This window comes from Bombus pyrosoma, linkage group LG2, assembly GCF_014825855.1.
Source record: "Bombus pyrosoma isolate SC7728 linkage group LG2, ASM1482585v1, whole genome shotgun sequence".
NCBI lineage: Eukaryota > Metazoa > Arthropoda > Insecta > Hymenoptera > Apidae > Bombus > Bombus pyrosoma.
In genome coordinates this window covers 2,420,670-2,441,744 of record NC_057771.1, presented here as the reverse complement: position 1 = coordinate 2,441,744, position 21,075 = coordinate 2,420,670, and the positions used below count along the sequence as shown (strand labels likewise).

The following is a 21,075-nucleotide window of genomic DNA, read 5'->3' as shown; positions in this document are numbered from 1 at the left end:
GCTGTTCGCTTTATTTTTAACGTCGTCGCACGATTTGTGTGCTTGAATTCTAACGGTGGATGGTCACTGTGTGGTTCGAGCTTACTTCGAATTTCATAGTCGTTTCATTGCTCAACGCTTTCCCATTTTCACAACTTAAAGCGAGAGAGCATTCGGAGAATTTCGGATTGGTGGCGCATTACCTTGCATCGAAGAGTTAATTTTTATTTTATTTCAACTAGTTTTAAAATACTTAGAGTAAAGTATTTCAATAACGTTGTTGCAAAAAAGTTTATTAAAAATATGACGTTTGTTGAATTTTGACGAACAACTTCACATGTAATCATAAACAAAATTTCCATTTTCGTATGCTGCAAAAGTCGAACACCCTGCTTGGATGTTCGTAGCTCTCGTCACTTTCAAAATTCATTCTGGAATAACGAGTTGCACGATTTACATATGCTTTCACGTTGTGTGTAATTACATTCAGTTACAATTTATTCATTCATACCTGAAGCTCACACAAGGATGGTACGTAAACAGAAGTCGTGTCGAAAATAAATTGCACTATGCGATGGAGCTATTAGAATTATATAGCTATTAAATAATTAAACGGATACATAATTTTGAATTAGCAAAACGATTATTTGCAATTTGATAAAATACTACTAAATGCGTTCGTCCTTAACTTACTTTACTGCGATTATTAATCTAACTAGAATTTCATATACTGTGCTCTTATTTCTTAAGAAAATATCCGTTACGTGTTCTCCGAAATTGCAAACAAAGATCAGTGGACTAGAAACGAATGAGAAAGCAGAGCTGGCAATGGTCGCAAGTGTACGCAAGCGGATTGCATTACAAATGTTGTGAACGGCTTCTGACCCAGTTGTAACGATACTTTCACGCTATACCATACACGAGCTATACATCAACTCATACGTCTGTCGCACGTGCATCCTGCTCATGCGTACAAACATCAAGGCTTTTGTGGGGGAGCATTGAAGGAGAACAGGAAAGAGAGGAATAGTAAGGAAGGTTGCAGAAAGCGTACGATCACCGAACATAGCGGATAGAAAGAAGCACAATGACAGAATACACATAGAATAATCCTGAACCTTTGTGGCCTCCTCTTCGTAGGTCACTACGAGCCACGAAGAGGGGTTTGAAACTCAACCTATAGGTATCTATCTCGGACTTTCTCATTCTGAGGGAGAATTTTTTGCATATTTTTATGCCCGGCGAGCGTACGTAAATATTTTCAGAGGAACAAATCTCAATATTTGTTTATGCCGTTGGAAAGATAGCCACCTGTAAACGGTGGGGTACGCTTTCCTCTGTGATAGGGATTTATCGAATCATGCTACTTACGGAAAATAAGTATACGCTTTGATCACTCTTTGGAGAGGAAAATTTAATGTGTTGTTTTTCTGAAAATATTTGTAATTAGTCGAATTTTAGTACTAGTTATCAGTAAACTACGAATTAACGGAATGATCCTGTGAGCGATATTACGCGTCAGTTACGAGACGTCTGATTATATACTGACTTGTATTACTTGGCGGCTATCTAGTCACATATTAACTTATACCTTGTGTTTTACTTTCTCGCATTTTAATTATTAATCGCTAATTTGTAACTTCAACATATTCACATGCAAAAGTTAAATCTACTAATTGTAAATATAAAATACGCTAAGAATTAAAACTTCTTTCACATACTTTAATTAAAGAGCGGTGTTAGCTTATTCCATGCACCATGCGTATGAGTAATTAACGCCACTGTTAATGATAATCATGCCTTGTAATTAATTATGCGGTAACGTAGGCGGCCTATGCGTGTACTGTACGGAACACGAAATTTTTTCCGTCTCGTAACGTAAAATAGTAACGTTAACACGAAGTAGATGGCTAGGGACATACACGAAGCCCGAACATGCGTGAAATAATTTCAAAAATCATACTTCCTTCGTGAACGTGACACAAAAGGCAGTACCGTGTCTGTGCTACTGAAAGGCGAAAAAGTTGTTACTGGGTTCACAATTTTTCATTATTTCGTAAACCGTGTTCTTTCGAATTGCACCAAAGACGCATTTTCGTAACATATTCCATAATATTACACGAATTCAATTTCCGTTTTGGTCAGATACCGCATGTGTAGCGTGTCTTGTTCTCTTTTCCCGCTTTTTCCTTTTTTTCAGAAGTTATTTGGAAATTTACGATAAATAGATTGTGTGTTGGATTACGTGTAGATTCCCGTATTCTTTAAACTAGTTTGAACAATTAATATTTTTTAATTGCATTACTTTCGTAGCAAAGCTGCAATGTAGAATATCGTTTAGAGAACAGTGTCATCTAAAAATCTGACAAGAATCATCGGTAGTCATATAAATGACATTTCTGGTAAAATATCTAATATTTTAACATCAAAAAATACCCATATCTCAGCCAACTATACCCTCAGCCGCCGACATCAGGGACCAAATATCAATCATAGGACACCCTCGAATAGACCCATCATTCCGAACGACCTCCATTTTGAGCAGGTCAGAGAAAAAATCACAGGAAGACACCACGGAGGAACATCGCCAGAATATTCCGTTGGAAAAATAAAAGCGTGGCAGGACGGTACTGAGGGTGTGGAAAGAAGCATGCAAAGGTGAGACACGCGTGGAATAATCCAGAAAGTCATCCCTTCTCGTGAGGATCCTCGGTTCCTGTGTCGCGGAGGAGAGGAACGCATGCGGTTCCGCCTCGAGGTCCCGTGGGTCTCGTCAGCGCGCCACCGCGTGATTTGTGAGACACGTGTCTACTCATTTTTATTTATTTCTTTATTTATTTCACGCGGATCTTCGCGCGACACACACATCGCCCGGTGTAAAGTCTTGCAGCGACTGTAGGGATGAGATAGTGCCCTCGCACAGTCCGCAGAAACCTGTCTGGATTCCGCCGCTTTTATGGAGCCATTGTTTCGCGAACCGGAAGATATCGCGCGTATACTTCTCGCTAAGTTATGTTTGCGTGAAAATGGGATGATTGCTTAGACGATAGCGTTGATTCTCAAAGTATAGAGCGAGAATGCAGCTGAGTATTTTATGTGACTGATATCATGCCACAAGAAATTTGTTTTTTAGTAATGTGACCTTTTCATTTGCAAGTCGCGGTTACATCATAAACATTGATTTATCGAATGAAAAACGATATATCTAACGAATATTGGACATAAAATGGTATTTTTGTAGGAGTAAATAATTAAACGATAATAATTGAAAATAGTCGGCTTCTAACGCTTATTTGAAATGCTATTGGATTAAGATGAATACTCTGATATTTTCATATTTTAAATTGTTTATATATTTATTCGAACCTCCAATTATTTTAAACCTCTTTTCGGGATCTAATAAATTTAGACCAATATAGATTATCGCATGAACTGTTATGGACAAAACTATTTGGAACACTAGAAGTAGGAAAAAGAATCTATAGGTGAGCTGAACGACTCAGTCAGTTAAAGTAGTCATGCAGTAAATTCAACATCATCTTAATCGCGTGATTAACAAGTCAATGATAATTATTAATATGTATATATTGATATATTTATATATATTATAGATATTTATATGTACTAATAATTTTTGCAAACATAGCATTCCTAGACACGATATGGCTATTTCTTTTCGTTCAATATTGTTATGCTTAGAATTATCGAAAATCTGGTTAACAATAAAGTCCGAACTCCATTTCTGATCGGATACACTGAAATCCCGTTCCAGTTACTGTGATATCACGATCTCAATTATTAAGGATATAGGAGGAATTCCATGGCATTTCCGTCCTAATTAGAATCGGGATTTTTCCTTTCCTCTGAAAGTTTAAAATAGAAAGGGAGAAATGTGGACAGAAATTATTGATCATACGAACAGGAAGCTATTCGTGTATGTAACATAAATTTTATTTTATCAGATATTCTCGCTGAGATGATCCTAATCGATACGCCTTCGATAAAGTAAAAGAAGTAGAAACTACTTTGGTTATTTATTCTTTTCTCGTTACTTACCACGTATAGTAAATTATTCTTTAAATGAGTAATTTATTTCGCCAGAACCAAGAGGTTAATTAGTATGGAGGTCAAAGATGATGGCCGACGCAGATATTTGCTCTAAAAGCAGGGAACGTAAAAAGAGATTGATCGCGATCGTGTTTTCGATTTATATTCAAATTCCGAGCGCGCTAACTTTTCCCCTGCTGCGACCGGATATCGGATCAACTCTCACTTTTCTCGTGACTCGATTGCGTAAATCTACTTTTGACAAGTGTCACCTTTATCTTTATTACGGAAAAAACTGAAATTCTCTACGGCCCAAAAACTGATTTACTTCCTTATTGTATTCGCCATAATGGATTGAAATAATACAATTTTTAAGTTTGTGATTCAGATTATTTCTTATTCTGACATGTAATTCGACTTGTCCACTGCAACAACACGCTCGGAACAAAATGGAAGAAATAAAGCTAGAAGAAATTGAATAAAAACTAATAGCTTCGTTTTTCATTCGACTTTCATTTACTTTCTTTCGAAACATTTTTAACAAAGAGAAGGTAAAACGACGAAAGCTCTTTCACGTGTTCAAAGCATCATTATTGCATTACACTTTGCTACAGCGATATCAAAGAAACAACGACAATAATAGCGAAGCAACAATGAGAAGAAGCGTGTGTACAGGCTACGAACTAATTTGAGGCGTGCAAAGCCGTAAAAATTCAACGCCTCTCAGAATTCATACGCGTCGTCGGGCGAGCCGTATTCAAAAAGAGGAAACAAAAGCTTCTCTGGCAAATCACCCCGTCTCCCTTGTTCTCGTTTTCGTTCCTGTTCTACCCTTTTTCACCGTTATATTCGCGGCTTTTCGCGCACAACGGGGACGAGCCATGAGCACAGAATGCACTGTTCGCGCGCATTTTCGACGAAACAACAGGCTCGAGATCAAAAACGTTGCCGTGAAATCGTGGCACGTCAGTCCCTATGCTTTCAGGGTTAAATGTCTGAGCTGGTTTTCATTGTCGCCTGTTGCCGATTTAATGGTCCGCTCGAGGCTCGCTTTCTTTCGCTCGTTGTCCTCGCACGCTCTCCAACTTTCCGTTTGTTTGTTCGGATACGCAGCCGCCGAAAAATGTGATTGTTTAATCCATTCCTTGGAATAATAGACACTTTACAGAAGCACATTACGCAAATCAGACACACGAAAGAAATGTTCAGAAAGTAAGAAGAAATAGTGTGTCGATTTCAAACTTTAGAACATTGCATGATCATCCAAAATACATTCCGAAACCACCAAATATTAACCATACAACTCAGTGAATCCCTGGGTCAGAAACAGGTGATTCATCTGCATTAAACACCGCGAAACTACGACACCCAGTTGCCTAAAATAAAAAAAGGGGGTTTCTGCGTTGAACCCGTAGTAACGTGTTCCAGCACAAAAATAATTCTCGGCTGGCGCAGACACCGTGCAAAAGCGCGTTTCACGGCAAAGAAGAACCGGAAGAGCGCCAATATTTCATTGTATCGCGTGACACTCGCTTATGGAACTTCTCCTTCTTTTACTCGATGCGTAAGTAGCGTCATAATTCCGACGTGAATCAGAATCATCAGAATGTTTAATTAAGCCAATTTCCCCTCCAATATATTGTGATCTTTGAATACCAAATAATTTCTGGTAAAATTCCAAATCGCATTACGTTTATCGGCTATATCTCGATAATTTCGTTATTGAAAAAGAAATGATCTTTGCTAGTAGCATTCAAATTCATAATAGCGAAAAGATTTTGCGATACGTATTGCAATTGCTTTTATGCGCGGGTAGCCTTAAAATTCTATTGTAACTTTAATTATGTGACCAACGCACATAACAATATATGATACCACATATATAATAATGCATATGTGGCCCACTTCTAGGCCAGCGGCTGATTTTTAATTCAAAGGACAATTTATAACACAATTTTTATACGAATAATTGAGTTATAAGAGAAATGGTTGTACATAATACATGTATTTTATATACGATTATTTCATAAAATAAAATGAAAGAACAATGAACGTATCAGTACTTCAATAGCATTGTAAGTAAGTAAATACATCTCGAGTCTGGATGTTCGACCCAACAGGGTGCATCTCTACTTCGAAACATCGATGAGAAATTTCAGCCAATTACGAATTCCCTATTGCTAAAAAAAGTTCAGCATTTCGTAGAGAACTCTGATTCAGCATGTTTCACGTAAATCGATAAAAACTAAGACTTTTGTAATTTAATTCCCTTTCTATTTCACAAAACAACGCTTTACATGAAAATGTTTCCTCTCGAAAATCCAAGCGCTCTTAAACGTGCAGAAGGCACTCGTATTCGTCGCCCGGGAAAGTCTATTTCGATTTTAACTCAAAAGATACTGAGGCCGATTGAAAGGCGCCCACGCGGCTGTTTTGATAGCAATTAAATACTCAAGCTGAATAACCTACATAACTAATAACAGCTGGTAGTTTCCTGCGCGAACATAGTTTCTTTCGAGTCGTAATACACTTTGCTCTCGAGTTCCCTCGGATATATAGTACAACTACTTTAGCCTTGTTAATAAAATATTCCACCAGATGCCCAGGTAAGAGTCGTTCTTTTCTCATTTTCCTTCCTCCCTTTTTTTCACTCTTCTTTCGTCTTCTCTATTATTTAATCGCCCACCCTACTTCCGCGCATCGACTAAATTTTGCCTGCAAGGATACTCCTGTTCCGTGAATACGGTAGATTATAGGACGGAACGTCTTACTCTGCTCTCTTACGTTTATCGCGAATGAACGCCGTCCCTGAAACTGAATAATTTTCACGATTAAGCTTAACGACCGCCCCGCATCCACGCGAGCAACACGAATTAATTAGGAAAATTCAAGCGAACAAAGTAACAATCGCGTATCGCACCGGCTCTTCACTTGGTTATAGTTGAATTCAAGATTCGTGCACGGAAGTGGTACGTTTGTTACATAAAGGGCATTGGGGGAAAAGAAATAAAATTTTCTACTATTTCTATTATTTTTATTTGGATTTAAAAAAAGGGGATATCACCGTTCTAAGTGGAAAGTAAGTAGAATATCGATTGTCGAATACAAGATATAATCAGAATCATTTTTATATCACAGTGGGTACCTGGATATAAGATATTGCATTCGTATTGAAGAATCTTACTTGGGTAATATATCGCAATTTTTAATGAATATTCTAATTACTTGAACGAATATGTGCATAAAGAAAATAAAAATTTCTCCTATAAAAACAAGAAAAATATATCAGAATTTCATTTAAATATAATCCTCGTTAAATATTCTGCTTTTAATTTATCTGTAATGGTCTCGTTAAATTAATTGGGACAAGCAACGAGTAACGAAAAAATTCGCTCGTCTTCTTCCGAGATTTTTAAAAATAAAGTACAACTTACAAACTGACCAATAAAATGGTGGATAAAGGTCAATAAGTATTTTAATGCGATGTTACAAACATCCATATGTATGAATCGGCGTATTATTTATTCTATTGCGTATAATATTTAAATTGACTTGTAAACGTTTCCACATGGAGCTAATCTCTAATGATAATAACATTACCCAATGAATAAAACAATATTATGGGTACACAAAAATTAAAGTTTGTCAAATAGATTCGCACTTTTGACTAACATCTTTTTTGCCGTAAAGTACGTAATAGAATTCTGTTTTGTGGCGCTATTTAATTACGCGATAAAGTCAGCGCCTTGCCTCAAAGAGGATGTTTCTTTTCGCGATTGACTTAAAAGGAAAAATCTCCATCGCGAGAAGAAAACAGGCGAGTCTTTCGTTTAATTGCAGGCCACTCGTGTAATGTCCTAACATCGTGAAAAAAGAAAAAGAAAGAATAATGTGATTCAAACGACGAAGAACACACGTACTTTCTAGATAATATATCGCATAGGGACCTCTTCACGTCGCATTCCTTTTGCACCCGCATACGTTAATTTACCAAAACCTTAATACTATACGTTGTACTATATGCATATTCACGAAGACGAGAGGATATTCAGGTTTTATTTGCGATACTTGTCTTCGATCAACAACGTTAGTATTTGTATTTCAGATTTGAGTGCTCATCGTATTCAAAGTTTAAGAATTTAATGAAAAATCTGTTTATAGGTAAGTTTAATAACGTATATTCATTTATTTTTATATACTTCAATGGTTATTTAATATTTTTATTTATTTTGACAGAGGTAGTCTGATAAAATAATATGTTTTGTGATAATAATAATGATAATAATAATGTTTCTTGTAAACTTTCGGTGAAAAAACATATCCAAAAACAGTAAACTTCCTCTTCATTATACTGTACGATCCTCACTCCTTTTCGACAAACACATGGCATCCAATGTACTAACAAACACATACCTTCACACCATTCGTTCATCCGAAGCAATCCCCATTCCTGTACAAACTTCCTCAGAAAATTCCTCGGTAGCTTTCCTATACATCAGAACGTAGAACGCAGCAGCCTGCTCCTTTCGTTTCCTTCCCACATTTGCTCACACATAATCTCTTCCTAGTCTCCCGCAAACACTTCTTAAAACCTGGAGCAAGGCACGCTCGCGGCTCTTCACGTCCTCAAGAGGCAAACAGCAACGGGACGAAGAGAGAATCCGTAGATCTGTTCTCCGACCTGGACCACGTCGTCGCGTCGTTTCCTTTCCACGCTCCACACAGAGTACGTACAAGAAGTTGGCTGAGTCGGAGGAAAGGTAAAGGGAAGGAGAATCAGCGAGACACGTTAATGAGTTTTTCGAGGGACGTGCCGGGCGCGGAGACGATCGACAAGAGCCGGGAATTAGAGGCGGTGAGACTCGAGAAAGGGAAAAGGGTCGCGCGCGTCTGGCCTCTGTGAAAAAAAAGAGACAGAGGATGAAGGAACACGAAGCCGTGACCGCGGCTCGAGATCGATCTCTTCCAGTTTTAAATTTAAATAAACGTCAGCTCGTAGCCGATAAGGCTCTGTGCTCTTTTCTCCTACCGTCTCGTGCAGTCTCAGTAGCAATATTTCTTCTTACGGGCTCGTAGGTGGCTAGGTAGGCGGGTAGGTGCCGCGACAGACGTGGAAACACGGCCGTGAGATCGATATCGAGGGAAAATCCGATCATTATTGTGCTTCTTTTCAGTCCTAAAAGGTTTCCGCGGCAGCTCCCGGGGCTCCTTTCGCAGCAGTAGAACTGATTGAAATTTTTTAGAGAACCATCCCCCTTTGCTCCCCACTTGCGCCTTAGCCCTATTTCCTCCTCCCCCTTTTTCATCGTTCTTTTTCTTTTTCCTTTTTTTTTTTGGTATTCGTCTTCTGTGGCGCTTGATCGAATAATGGAATCCTTTGAGCGACGAGGAAGCCCCACCCGCGAATTATGATTTGCATGCGCAAAGCGGATTTCACGTGCTTGCGGTATTGTGTGTGCTCTTTTGCTTCGATAGAGGGGTAAGTGGAGGTTTAATTAAGTAGAGGAATAAAGGTACGAGTTTATATTTTTAATAATGAATGAGTCGTAGTTTTTGGGTTCGAACTATCGTTCTGTTGTGTCCAAATTATTAGATGGTTTATATTCTATAATTATTTATAAATATATGCCATCAAGTATTTAGAACTATATCATATTCTGTAAAATTTTATCAATTTTTATCTAGTTTTTAAAAACCTTTTTCTTTCTTGAAGGATACGAATAAAAATCCCTCTTAAGGGTATTACATACTCCAACAAATACCGATGCTCAAACCTGCTTATAGACATGTACCTCACGATCTAGTTAACCGCCCAATACCTACAACATGAAAATCCCTAGGCCGCCGACCAAAATATTTTATGCAATGGCGTATAAATCGCTGGCGAAAATCCTTCGGACCTAGAAAGGTTTGTTCGTGCAAATTTTCCAGATCTATTCGGAGGGTGCCGGGATGTGACGATTGATTGCGAATTCACCGGTAGATTAGCGTACCACCACGAAATCACATTTTCGTTGGTTCAAGGAGCAGATGATTTCGGGGCTTTAGCCGGATAAACTGAAATCGATAGATTCAAACAGCGATCTGTAATATCGGCGAACACACGATATGCGTTGCGAGCAGATTTCCAATTTCCTCGCTGCCGGACTATTAAATTACAATCGGCAAACATGATAAGCACGGCGCTCCAAAGTAAAATGAATATTTCAAGGAGGCATCGTTTAAATCAAAATGTCAATCCGCGCTGTGGCGTAAACCAAGAACGAGGAGGAAAAAGGAAGAGAGGAAACAGAAAACAAAATGAAAAAGATACTTGACCCGGTTGCGTTATCGATGTCGCTTATTCCACGGCTAAAGAGCGCTTGGAAATGCGCAGTCAACGTTTACCTGACGAATGAAATGCGATTTTGTGGACTTTTCAAGTTTATAGATCGATCGTGAATCAAATAGAAAATCTACTTAAAAAATCAGGATGACGAAAATAATAAAAGAATCGTTTAGAAATTTGTTTGAAAATTTCTGCCGATTAAGCCGAAATCGAAAACTACAAATATCAATTACGCGTAAAAAACGTTTAAATTTGTTGAAAAGATTGCATCTGACACGCAACTCCACACACCTCGCGGTAATTTTGTTTTTGAGTTAGTAGGTGGCTTAATTTTTGCCACAACACGTCTGTCGGTACGCGGCTCGTCCTGCGTAGATACGGCACGAATTTTTCTCGTTGCTGATTTTAATAACAGATTGCCACTGGAACCACGGCAAGGAGCAAGGAAGAAGGACATGGAGAGCCGAGTGCGAAGGGTGCCGAGAACGAGAGGAGGGCGGAGGCTGAGTCACTGCTTATACGTGACTACGTCGCCGCATCGGTACAACCGCCCCCTCTCCGCTTCCAGCTCCTTTTCTAGGTTCAGCCCCTCTACATTCTCCCCAATGTCTTGCAGTTTCGTTACCTTAGACCCCGATATTCGCAAGTCGATAAGTTCTTTCGAACAGATTAAGCTCGATTGGAAGCATCCTTTTATACTTTTCTTTTTGTGATAAGTTTAAAATAATAAAGGAGAAAAATTTTAAAATATTCTTTTATCGATATATTGATTAAGATGATTAAGGCCTACCTTTTCCTTCAAATTTTAATAATTTTAGGATTTACGAAATACTGAGCTATTATATAGTATTCTGTGTTTATCATTAGTATACTTTCTGTTCTTGTATTGTACAATACTTTCATACAGATATGTAATCCACGTAACTAGACAAGTCTACCGTTTTTGGTTATATGTAGAGAAATATATTAGAGGAAAAACGACTTTACTTTTTCAGGTACTAATCTGTGCAAGTACATTTGGGATTTGTCACCCTTTAATGTGGTTCATAAAGAATAAGGAAGCAGAGTGCACCGTTCAAGATATTTACTTGATGTAGGTACATTACTAGCTACAATTACTGACTTTAATATCCGGACACCCTTTTTTAAAATTAGACCAAACGACTTGAATTTTTTTGAGAAGTTGAAAGGACTAGTTTACTAGATGATGTGAAACTTTTGAAAAAATTTCAATTGATCGGAATCGTGAAGAAAATAGTAAAGATCGCGTCTTATAATTCGTTTATCTGAGCCTGTAACGAAAATTAAAAAAATACCTTTTGCAGATTTATGTCAGTTGTATACATGTTAAAAACATCGAAACCGCTTAACGTACGTACAAGACACTACAAGGTAATTTGTACAAATTTACACAATGTTAAACTATATACAATATTTTTCTTTTTTTGTAGTTTCATAATTATATCGTACATAACTATTATATATAATTAATTATTATATCGATAGGACTAACAGTGTGTTTGTACGCGCACATGACAGTATCGATGAAACTTACGGCCAACGGTGGAATTCAAATTGTATACAATATACAACATCAGAACCATATACCTGAAAAGCAAAAGCCCGCAATGAAATAAAATTCCGTTTGTCAACGATTAAAACTACCCAGAGGTCGATTCGCATATTCATTCGCAAACTACCTTCGCGCAACTGAACAAAACCTTACGTACATCCATATTCAACGTCAATTAACCGTGACAATAGATTCGTTGGGAAAAAGATTGAATCGAGAAAGGTTAAAAACCCGAACAGCGGCGACAAAGCGTACGAACGTTTGGCGAACCACGTATAAATGATTAAACGGTCTTTGGGCAAGGAGGCGGTCACAGGTGAAAGCCGAGCCGGGGTCTCGGCTCATTTTCCCAACAGATTCATCCCGTTTCGTCCTGTGACCTTTCTGCCCCACGAGAAATGGCCATGTCCCGTCGGCAGATTCGCCTACGTGAATTCAAGCGCAACCGTCATTAACCGTGGCGAACATGTCCAAATTAAAAAACGTCGACTTACTGGACTTTCGCTCGTGCTCCTGCCTTTTTTTTTTCCTCTGTCATTCTATCTTCCTCGTTTGCTCTCGCTGCACTCCTTAGATTACGTGCGATCGATAACGGGTGCTTTTCAGAATGCTGCCGCTGTTGCTTTGATACGTTATGCACACGGTCCCGACGTATACGCGTTTTTAAAAACGAATGGACACACTCCGAAAGAATAAATGGGCCGCGCTTCGAGGGATGCTTATAAAGGATTGATTAAAGCAAAGCACGTGGTGAGGAAGAAAAAATATAGCGAGAGGGAAGGGCAAAGCGTCAGAAGCAAAACCGCGGCATATATCTCGTTATCACCTACGCCTCGTGACTGAATCTGGGAACAGTGGTAAGAGGCGGATCGAGAGCGATTCGTTAGACTCGCCAAGGTGAAACCTTGTTTTGTATTGGAATTAACCAGTTAACTGCGTTCGACGTGTATACATGTCAATGCAAAATTTTACTCCAGTGCGGTTGACGTGTACACTCGTCGTGTAAAATAAAAAATTACCATTTACTATAAAAAATAAAAATTTTATTAAAAAGTAATATAAGTGACATTTAGTGGTATGTTTCCTTTATTCTACCAGTAAAACTATCATATATTTTATAAAAAAAAGACAAAAAAATTGAAAAAAAGTTTGATTATTTGATTATTCTCTTTGGTATACCGTTTATGTTCCGTATAATCTATTGCTTTTCGTAAATTGAATCGATTATTTTCCCCAATGCATCAGCTATTCCCCAAATTGTTTTGTGTATTTTATTGCGTATATCGGCTATTCCCTGAATTGGCTTGTGAACTTTACTTTATTATTTTTTGACAATTCTTAAGTTTTTAATAACAATACCTTTTTTCAACAATGCATTGTTCATTTTTTATCGAATAAAAATGTAAGCCTTCCTCGTTTTGCTTTACTTTTTTCGTAAAATTTATATAAGGAGCATTTGATCTGCGCTCGACGTGTATACTCGTAATTTCTTCATATAGCTGTGTAATCAGTAAGCAATTTTTGAAGCTAAACTCCGCAGTTAATGGGAAAATTGGCAATTTAGAGAGCAATCGTGTGAATTTGTTTTCTCGGATCTTTGCATATTCTATATTATATGTTAAAAGGTATATATTGTTTCTATAAATCTTGTATTAATCTTAAAATAGATTATCGCAGTACGTAATGAAAAATTTTATTGTCACCTTAGTTTGCTTTAATCTACTTCAAATGTACACGTGTATATACTATGTATAAACATAGAGAAAGATTCATTTGTAAAATTATTTGCTTTTTTCTTTTGAAAATTTCTTCCTATGTTTAAAGCAAAAGTAAGCTATCGTAATTCGCATCACTAAGCACGCAAATTCCAATTTAGTCAATTCCCAAAAATCTATCTTGATCAGCTACACAATACGAAAACGAGAGGAGTGGCACGTGGCATGCGCTGATTCTGCGGCGAATTAACCATTCCCACTTCCATTTAACTTAAGTAACGTGTTCCTTTGACAATTGAGAAGATTCAACTGCATCTGCACGAGACTTCAAGAAACCGAACGCAATCATCTCGATGTATTCATCAAACACGCAAAGATAAATCATTCTAATGGACTATTGCAGTCTAAGTTAAACTAGAGTTTTAATCGTAGGTATTTAATATTTAAAATAGAGATACGCGCACCTTCGACCATTTTAGCTTCTTTGATTCGTTTTTTTTTCAAGCAAAATCACCTTGCGATATTTCACGATCCTCTATATCCACGGAACTTACGTTGAGAAAAATATAACAACGTATCCTATTGTGATACTTTTCAGTATCGTAACTAATTCGTACTTCTTATGATTTCCTTCGTTGCTGAATAGCCAAGTGACAAATTCCGAACAATTTGATAACCATAAAAATAATCTTCTCGTTACGAAAAGCTGGTTCCCAGCATCCTTGGAGCGCTTCACGCAGAAAATTATATTTTCTTTCTATTGCAAGTTTCTTCTTGAATTCGGGCCCGCGCCGGTAATGCATATCGCGGACAGAACTATTACATTACTCGATTGCAATTTGACTTCAAAGGGCTCGGGGTAATACTCGTTGACAAAAGCCTTTGCCCGGGAGCACCGGCTACAAATGGAATTAAAGGACGCCTAAAAGGATAATCCTCGGCGCGCATCCGCTGAGAGATCAGGGGCAAAAACATCCCCCTCTTTTCAACCCCCAGACCCAGTCTGGCTCTGAATCGCAATTCGACGCTTCTTTACGGCGCCGCTAAATTAATTAGTCTCGCTTTAACTAAAGGGATAACTCCTTGGTTTTCGTCTCTTGGAGGGCGCGGGCGCGCATGCACGTGGCTCAGTTTTCTTACGAGCGAACGTGCAACAACGAAACCTGGTATTCTGCGTAAACCTTTGTCAGCTTTTTTGTATTCGTTTTTTTCGTATCTCTTATCATAGCTCTTTGATAAACGATGGACAACTTAGGATGCTGTACAATCTTTTTTGCCAGTGAATTTCTTATATTCCACATGAAAGAAGAGAAGTTATATTAAACTGTCGTTTAATTAACTTGTCGGTTAACCCGTTTTTCTGTGATTAACGTCAAATCTAATATTTACCCTTCGATAATATCATATTATAAAAATTTCGGATGATATGTCATAGAATCTTTTATCGACAGCTTAAAAATGGTAAAAACGTCGCGTCGCGACAAACCGTTTAATTCGACCTTTCGTCGGTAGTAATCGAGCTTTGAAGAAAAGGAAGTTGACATGTCGCAGGGAACGCTCAGTATTTAGAAGGAGCAGTAACGTAACAATAGGCAAGCGTATAGGATAGAAATGGAGTAACAGTGTGTCGTGGTTCATCCCGAGCTTACTTTTATATCGCACCACCCTCACTCTTCACCCTCTGTACTATTCGCGTTTACTCTTTCGCACGAGTCAAACGTGTTTCTCTTTCTCACTTACAACCCTTGTCTCTCACATATCCCCTCGCTTCTGCTCTGCTGAGAATAAAAGGAACGAGCCGCTTTGTAAGCGGCAAAGAGCCGCTTTGTCGCCGGACACCTTTCTCTATTATTAAATTGTATGTTCTTCAACTCTTTAGCCATCTTTGAGCCTCGTGTTTCGCGTTTGCGTGTTTCGGACAGATGGAGGATGTTTGCGATTGTATTTTCTCAATTTATATAGGTTTTAGGAATACAGATTTGATTTTAGAGATAGACAAGAAGATCAGGAGATGACGATATTACTTAGATTAATTAGAAATATCTATTTGTTAGTTATTTAAGCTTTCTAAATAATCTAATCCGCATTTGGTTTTTAACGTTTTAGTTGAAGTTCCTGGTTTTTCAAGTTTGAGTCCATTTGAGACATCTTGAAGCTTTCGAGATTTTTACATGTATCTTTCATTGAATATTGATTATCGAAAATTTAAAAAAAGTCAATACCGCTCAGAATGAAAATCATTACGAATTTATCTATATATGAATTGAAATAAAAGATTCACTTACAGTCGACGGAAACTTTGATCTGTTTGCTCACAGTCGGAGGGACGCCATTCGTTGCGATGCATAAATAAACGCCCATGTCCAGTCTTGAGATCCGTGTGATTTCCAGCGTCTCGCCTTTCCACTCCAATACTAAAAGTGATAAGCGACACTTTAGCGTGACAGGTGATTTTGGCGCTTTTATTTTTCCTGTCTGACGTCGCGGAATAACCACTCGACAGAGTCTAAAAGCTAATTTTAGTTAATTGACAAACCAACGAACAGAAATGGAAAAAATGGCAGGAAAATGCTAAATGTATTTGTCTCCATACGAGTTCGTTCTATTATCGTAAATTCCAAGTTTTTCGAGCCTTTGTTAATTCCAGAAATTATATTTCTGTATGTCTCGCGTTATTTTCAAACTCGGTGAAATTTGCTTATAAAATTATGTGTACTATTTTCAAAAATAAAGACTGAAACTGATTTGCACGTAATTTTTATTCCATTAAAATATAATTTAGTAGTCATGAATAAGTAAAATCATTACGTTCTAACACATTGAAATTCTTTTACTGAAAAGAGGATTGTAAAACTTTTAAATCGAAGTTTACCAGTCCTCCTTATAATATAATTTAACCGTGTTTGCAAACATAAAATTAATTTTGCCACCTGATGAACACGTTAATTACACTTTTCCAATTTCAATATCTATATAACGCTTCCTGTATCCCATTTAATAAATCCTATTATGTTCGTAACCGGAATTAAATTCTTGATTTCTTTAAATAACAGAAACGCAATCTCCGATGGTTCTGATGCGTCAATTTTTACGAAGTTGAAATTCCACATATTCGTTTCAAATTCCTCCGACACACCGTGGCATTCCTTATTTACTCCAATAAATTAATATGCTTTCTGAATCGTGAAACCGTGCAAAGACTTCAACGCAACGTTCTTCAAAATCCGTGGCCAACGTAATTACGCGTTACAAGATCCTAACCCTAGCCGTTTAACGACATCGAATTCGCGAGTTCTCCGAGTCCTCGGAATTACGTGACGTGTTAATGAGAAATACCTATCCCTTCGTCCTCTTTTCATTAAATCCACTGTCTTTTGACACGTTTACATTTTTTCTCCTTCTTTTCAATCTTCCTTTACTCTTCTCTCCACGACCCTACCGCACGATCTTCTCTATGATTGCGGTAACACAGTTTTTGAGGTAGAGCATGTTTGATCTTCGAATAGAAGTCAAACGAATGTCATTATTTTTAATTGCGGCGCGCTTTTACCCTTCCCCCCCCCCCCGAATTTTTCGAAACACGGTTACGGATCGACGTTGGTTGTATTCTGAAGAGAACATCATATCTAAAGATTGCAGATTGAAAAAGAACATACGGATAACTTAGATTTAGGTGATAATCGTTCAGACTTCTTGCGAAACGGACAAACATATCACATTTTATGCTATAGTTAATAACATTTTAATAATATTTCAAATAATAATCATTGATTCACTGTAATTTAAATTTACTAAGTAACTAAAAATCGCCCTATATGATATTTCATATATGACAGGAAAACAAAGTGAACACAGGACTAGAAAAACAGAAAAGAAGAGTACATGAAAAACATACGGAGAAAATAACCATTGAGGAAAAGCCAGTAAAATAACGAGAGCAACTTTAGACATAAAAATACTATCAAACTATAAAATTGAGTTATAACTATAACGGTCAATTGCGATATTAAATTATCGTTCCAAGTCAAACTCTATCATCGCAATTATATTATCTATTGCTATTACATCGAATTAGATTGTTGTAATAATATTTATTCATGACAAAACGTGTACTTACCAGAATACGTTTTGTTAATTGAGATTTTTGAACTATCGTCTCTTTTCCAGCTTATAGCTGGTTTAGGGCTTCCAGTCGCTTTGCACGTTAGACTCACGTTCGCACCTTCTCGCACAATGACATCTGACGAGGACTGGTAGTCCTCTATATTTGGAGGCACTGTGAACAGAAACAGTCAACAGAAGATGTTTTTGTGTAATATTTGTTTATTAATACAGTTACATAAATTAACTCACTCATAATCAGTTGCATACTTAGCCAAAATAAGGGTTCTCTACATGTCCGCGAATATTACATTTAGATGAAATACAGCCGATCTTCGAAGTTCGAACATAACCCGTTCCAGGAAACGGTTCGATCTTTCAGTTGTTCGAACGTCGATTTTTTCGAAGATTTACTATTTGATTTAATTAATTGAATTAATTCGTTCCAGACATTCAAAATTTACTCAATCTTTTACATTTTAACTGCCTGTTTCAAAACATAATATTGATAAATAGTTAAAAAAAAAACATGTTTCGATAAACTACTACCAAATTCATACTTTTATATTTATTGATGAGCTACGTTCTATATTCTATCTAAAATATAAAATATATACGACTTCTTTTTTTAGCATTTTCACCTTAGGTATCTTTCATTGATAACGTTATGAATGGAAATAAATAAAAAAAATACATAAATGTACATGAAAATAACTAAATGATATAAATGAAACGCTTGAAAGTGCTATTATGAATGCTTGCTGAACCAATCATAAAGTCACAAGAAAACTGTACAAACAGTGAACATAGCCTTGTTTTCCTTTTTTCTTTTCAGCTGGCATTTCGCCTGTCCTGGGCCTAAACAGAGAGATAATGTAGCCACGTGACGGTTACATGACGACAAGTGACTCTTTATTCCTTTGTTTAAGCTTCGAATTTTCGTTTGAGTTCAAAAGTCGAATTTTTCTTGACATTCTTATTTGAACTTCAAATTGTTCGAACTTCGAGCGTCTACTTTATATTAGTTCAAAAATTGATTTTACATGGGTCAATTTGGTATAAAAATCAAACAAATACTGAGAAATCTACGAGAACAAATTATACTTGGATCTACGCAAGGCACCACAGTCTTTGACGTAAATCAAACAGTAGATCCTTTTCATCGAGCAAGAAATACATTTGAGCAATGTCAAGAGTTGTTCGCGAGCACAACGTCAATCGCGATTAACGTGTTCGCAATCGTGCAAAAGAGCGACATCGAAAAGACGAAGGCGTTGGTCAGATCCAAGAGCGGTCACATAATAAAATTTGCATGACACAGGGTCGGCTTCGAGTGGACCCAGGTCAAGAACGCTTCAAAGAATAGGCCAACCTCAAGGATGAGTAAGAAGTTCTGAATGGCATTCTTTCACATGCAAATCGAATTCAAAGTTAAAAATGAAAAAAGGAAATGTCTAAGGAGGTAAAAGAAGTTCAGTTCGACGAGGTCGCAGAGGGGTTGAAGATGATGATACCGGAGAATCTAGTTACAATCGCGGAAACGTTCGATAGCGCGGCTCGAGACCGGTACGAACAGCCAGAAGGGCAAAGGAAACGAGAAATGCGGCCAGATGAGACGAAGAGGGAGGAAATCCCCGTTAAAAAGTCGTAATCACTGATGATAAGAGGCCCTTTCCGCGGAGGAGAAAATGTCTTGGAGAACAGGCTCGTCGCCTCGGGGACCACGATTACGGCTTGAAAACGTACGATGCGGCGAAAAAGTTTTGTCGCAGTTTCGCGTTACAACAGGCATTTTGCCGAATATTCCTAGTTTTTATGGGAACGAAACGGTTTGTTCTTTCGTCTCTTTTAATCTCCTATTGTTTACTGACAGTTTCGCGGTATGTTTTGTTAATTTTTTATTCGAATTCGTAGTCATTCGATATAAAACGACTTTGAAAATGGTTGTTTTTTTAATTTGCCTTTGAATTCGTTTCATCCTTTGTTACCTTCGCATAAAGTCACCGTTTTCGTTTTTCTTTTAATTACTTTTATAAAAATAAGTTTTTAATTCGAATAATTCTCTGACAAAACACTTACTTACAGTAAATACAAGACTTCCACGCGAAATTATGAACCTTTTGTTGATTCTTTTGTTGTAAGGGAAATTTATGAGGACTCGAGAGATAGTTTTACAAAGACAATAAAGACTTTCTGTGTCATCCCTGATTACATGGCTCTCCTTCGATAATTACTAAACCTAGTTAGCGGCCGGATTACACGTACAATCCTGTGTTAACGTACTTAGTAACCGACCAAAAATCCCTGCCCCCATTCTGATGAATACTCGTTGGCAAAGATGCGAACAGTTTATCGAAGGTAAACGTGATAAAGTGGAATCGATATTGCGGCCATGAGATCGCCACGTATAATTCAAACGACGATAAGGCAAATGACCATAATGAAACCTCAAGCAAATCCAATTTCCATGCGAATCGCCGCCGATTGTTATCCAAATGACAAAAGCGAGCCACTTATGGCGAGTAAATAAACTACCAGAAAGGTCTAGTTGGAAAAATTATAAAATATATTCAGTTTTTAAACATCTCCTATAGTGAATAAAAAAGAAATTTCTATAGAAACAGTACTGAATTATATTTAGCATATGTCTTCTGTTCCAAATGAAATTTTCCGCACAAAACTCGAATCTTTGTTTGCATAAAATTCCGCTTATTATATCGATAACAATATAACCGCAAAATTGAAATTTACAAAAGTGTATAACATTAAATTTTACTCCCATTCTATACTATATCCAGCGTTGCAACGTTACATCGTACAATATTAATTCCCCCAATCTAGAAATCGTTATCAATCGTTATAAAAGCAAATTAAAGAACGAAACATGGATTTAACATGTAGCTTGTAAATTCACGTATATACCTTTATAATTATTAATAACGTTGGGCATTTTTACAAGTCAATAAATTTCCACCTGCAAAGTATTAATATTTTTATCCATGGAAGATTTACAAACGCGACAAGTGTTAATGAATAAACACATTAACAATTATCTAAGTGATTTGTTACAGGCTGAAGGCTGTTACAGGCAGGTTTTCCACGAAACTGAATTGATTAGTGAAAGTGGGACCGAACGTGGTAAAAGACGTCGCACAAGAAGATTTGTAACCCTTTTCAATTATTAAAAAATTATATGTTTATACACGTGCATACGTGTGTTTTCCTTAGGTTAGTGCACGATTATAGTAGCGTTTTTTATTTGTAAATATTATATGATATGATTACCAATCAATTTACGATTAATACCATTAATGATTTGATGTATTCAATCT

At 37.2% G+C, this 21,075-nt stretch overlaps 1 protein-coding gene across 4 annotated transcripts in view; it reads right to left on the bottom strand.

The window, feature by feature from the left end:
- Positions 1-21,075, bottom strand: part of LOC122572498 (lachesin-like) — a 257,082-nt gene that overhangs the window by 89,907 nt on the left and 146,100 nt on the right. For all 4 annotated transcript variants that reach the window (XM_043737499.1, XM_043737512.1, XM_043737503.1 and 1 more), the window contains 2 exons: positions 17,760-17,918; positions 15,928-16,056 (listed from right to left, as the gene is read on the bottom strand). In XM_043737499.1, the coding sequence (XP_043593434.1) occupies positions 15,928-16,056; positions 17,760-17,918 (288 nt within the window). The remainder of the gene's footprint in view (positions 1-15,927; positions 16,057-17,759; positions 17,919-21,075) is intronic.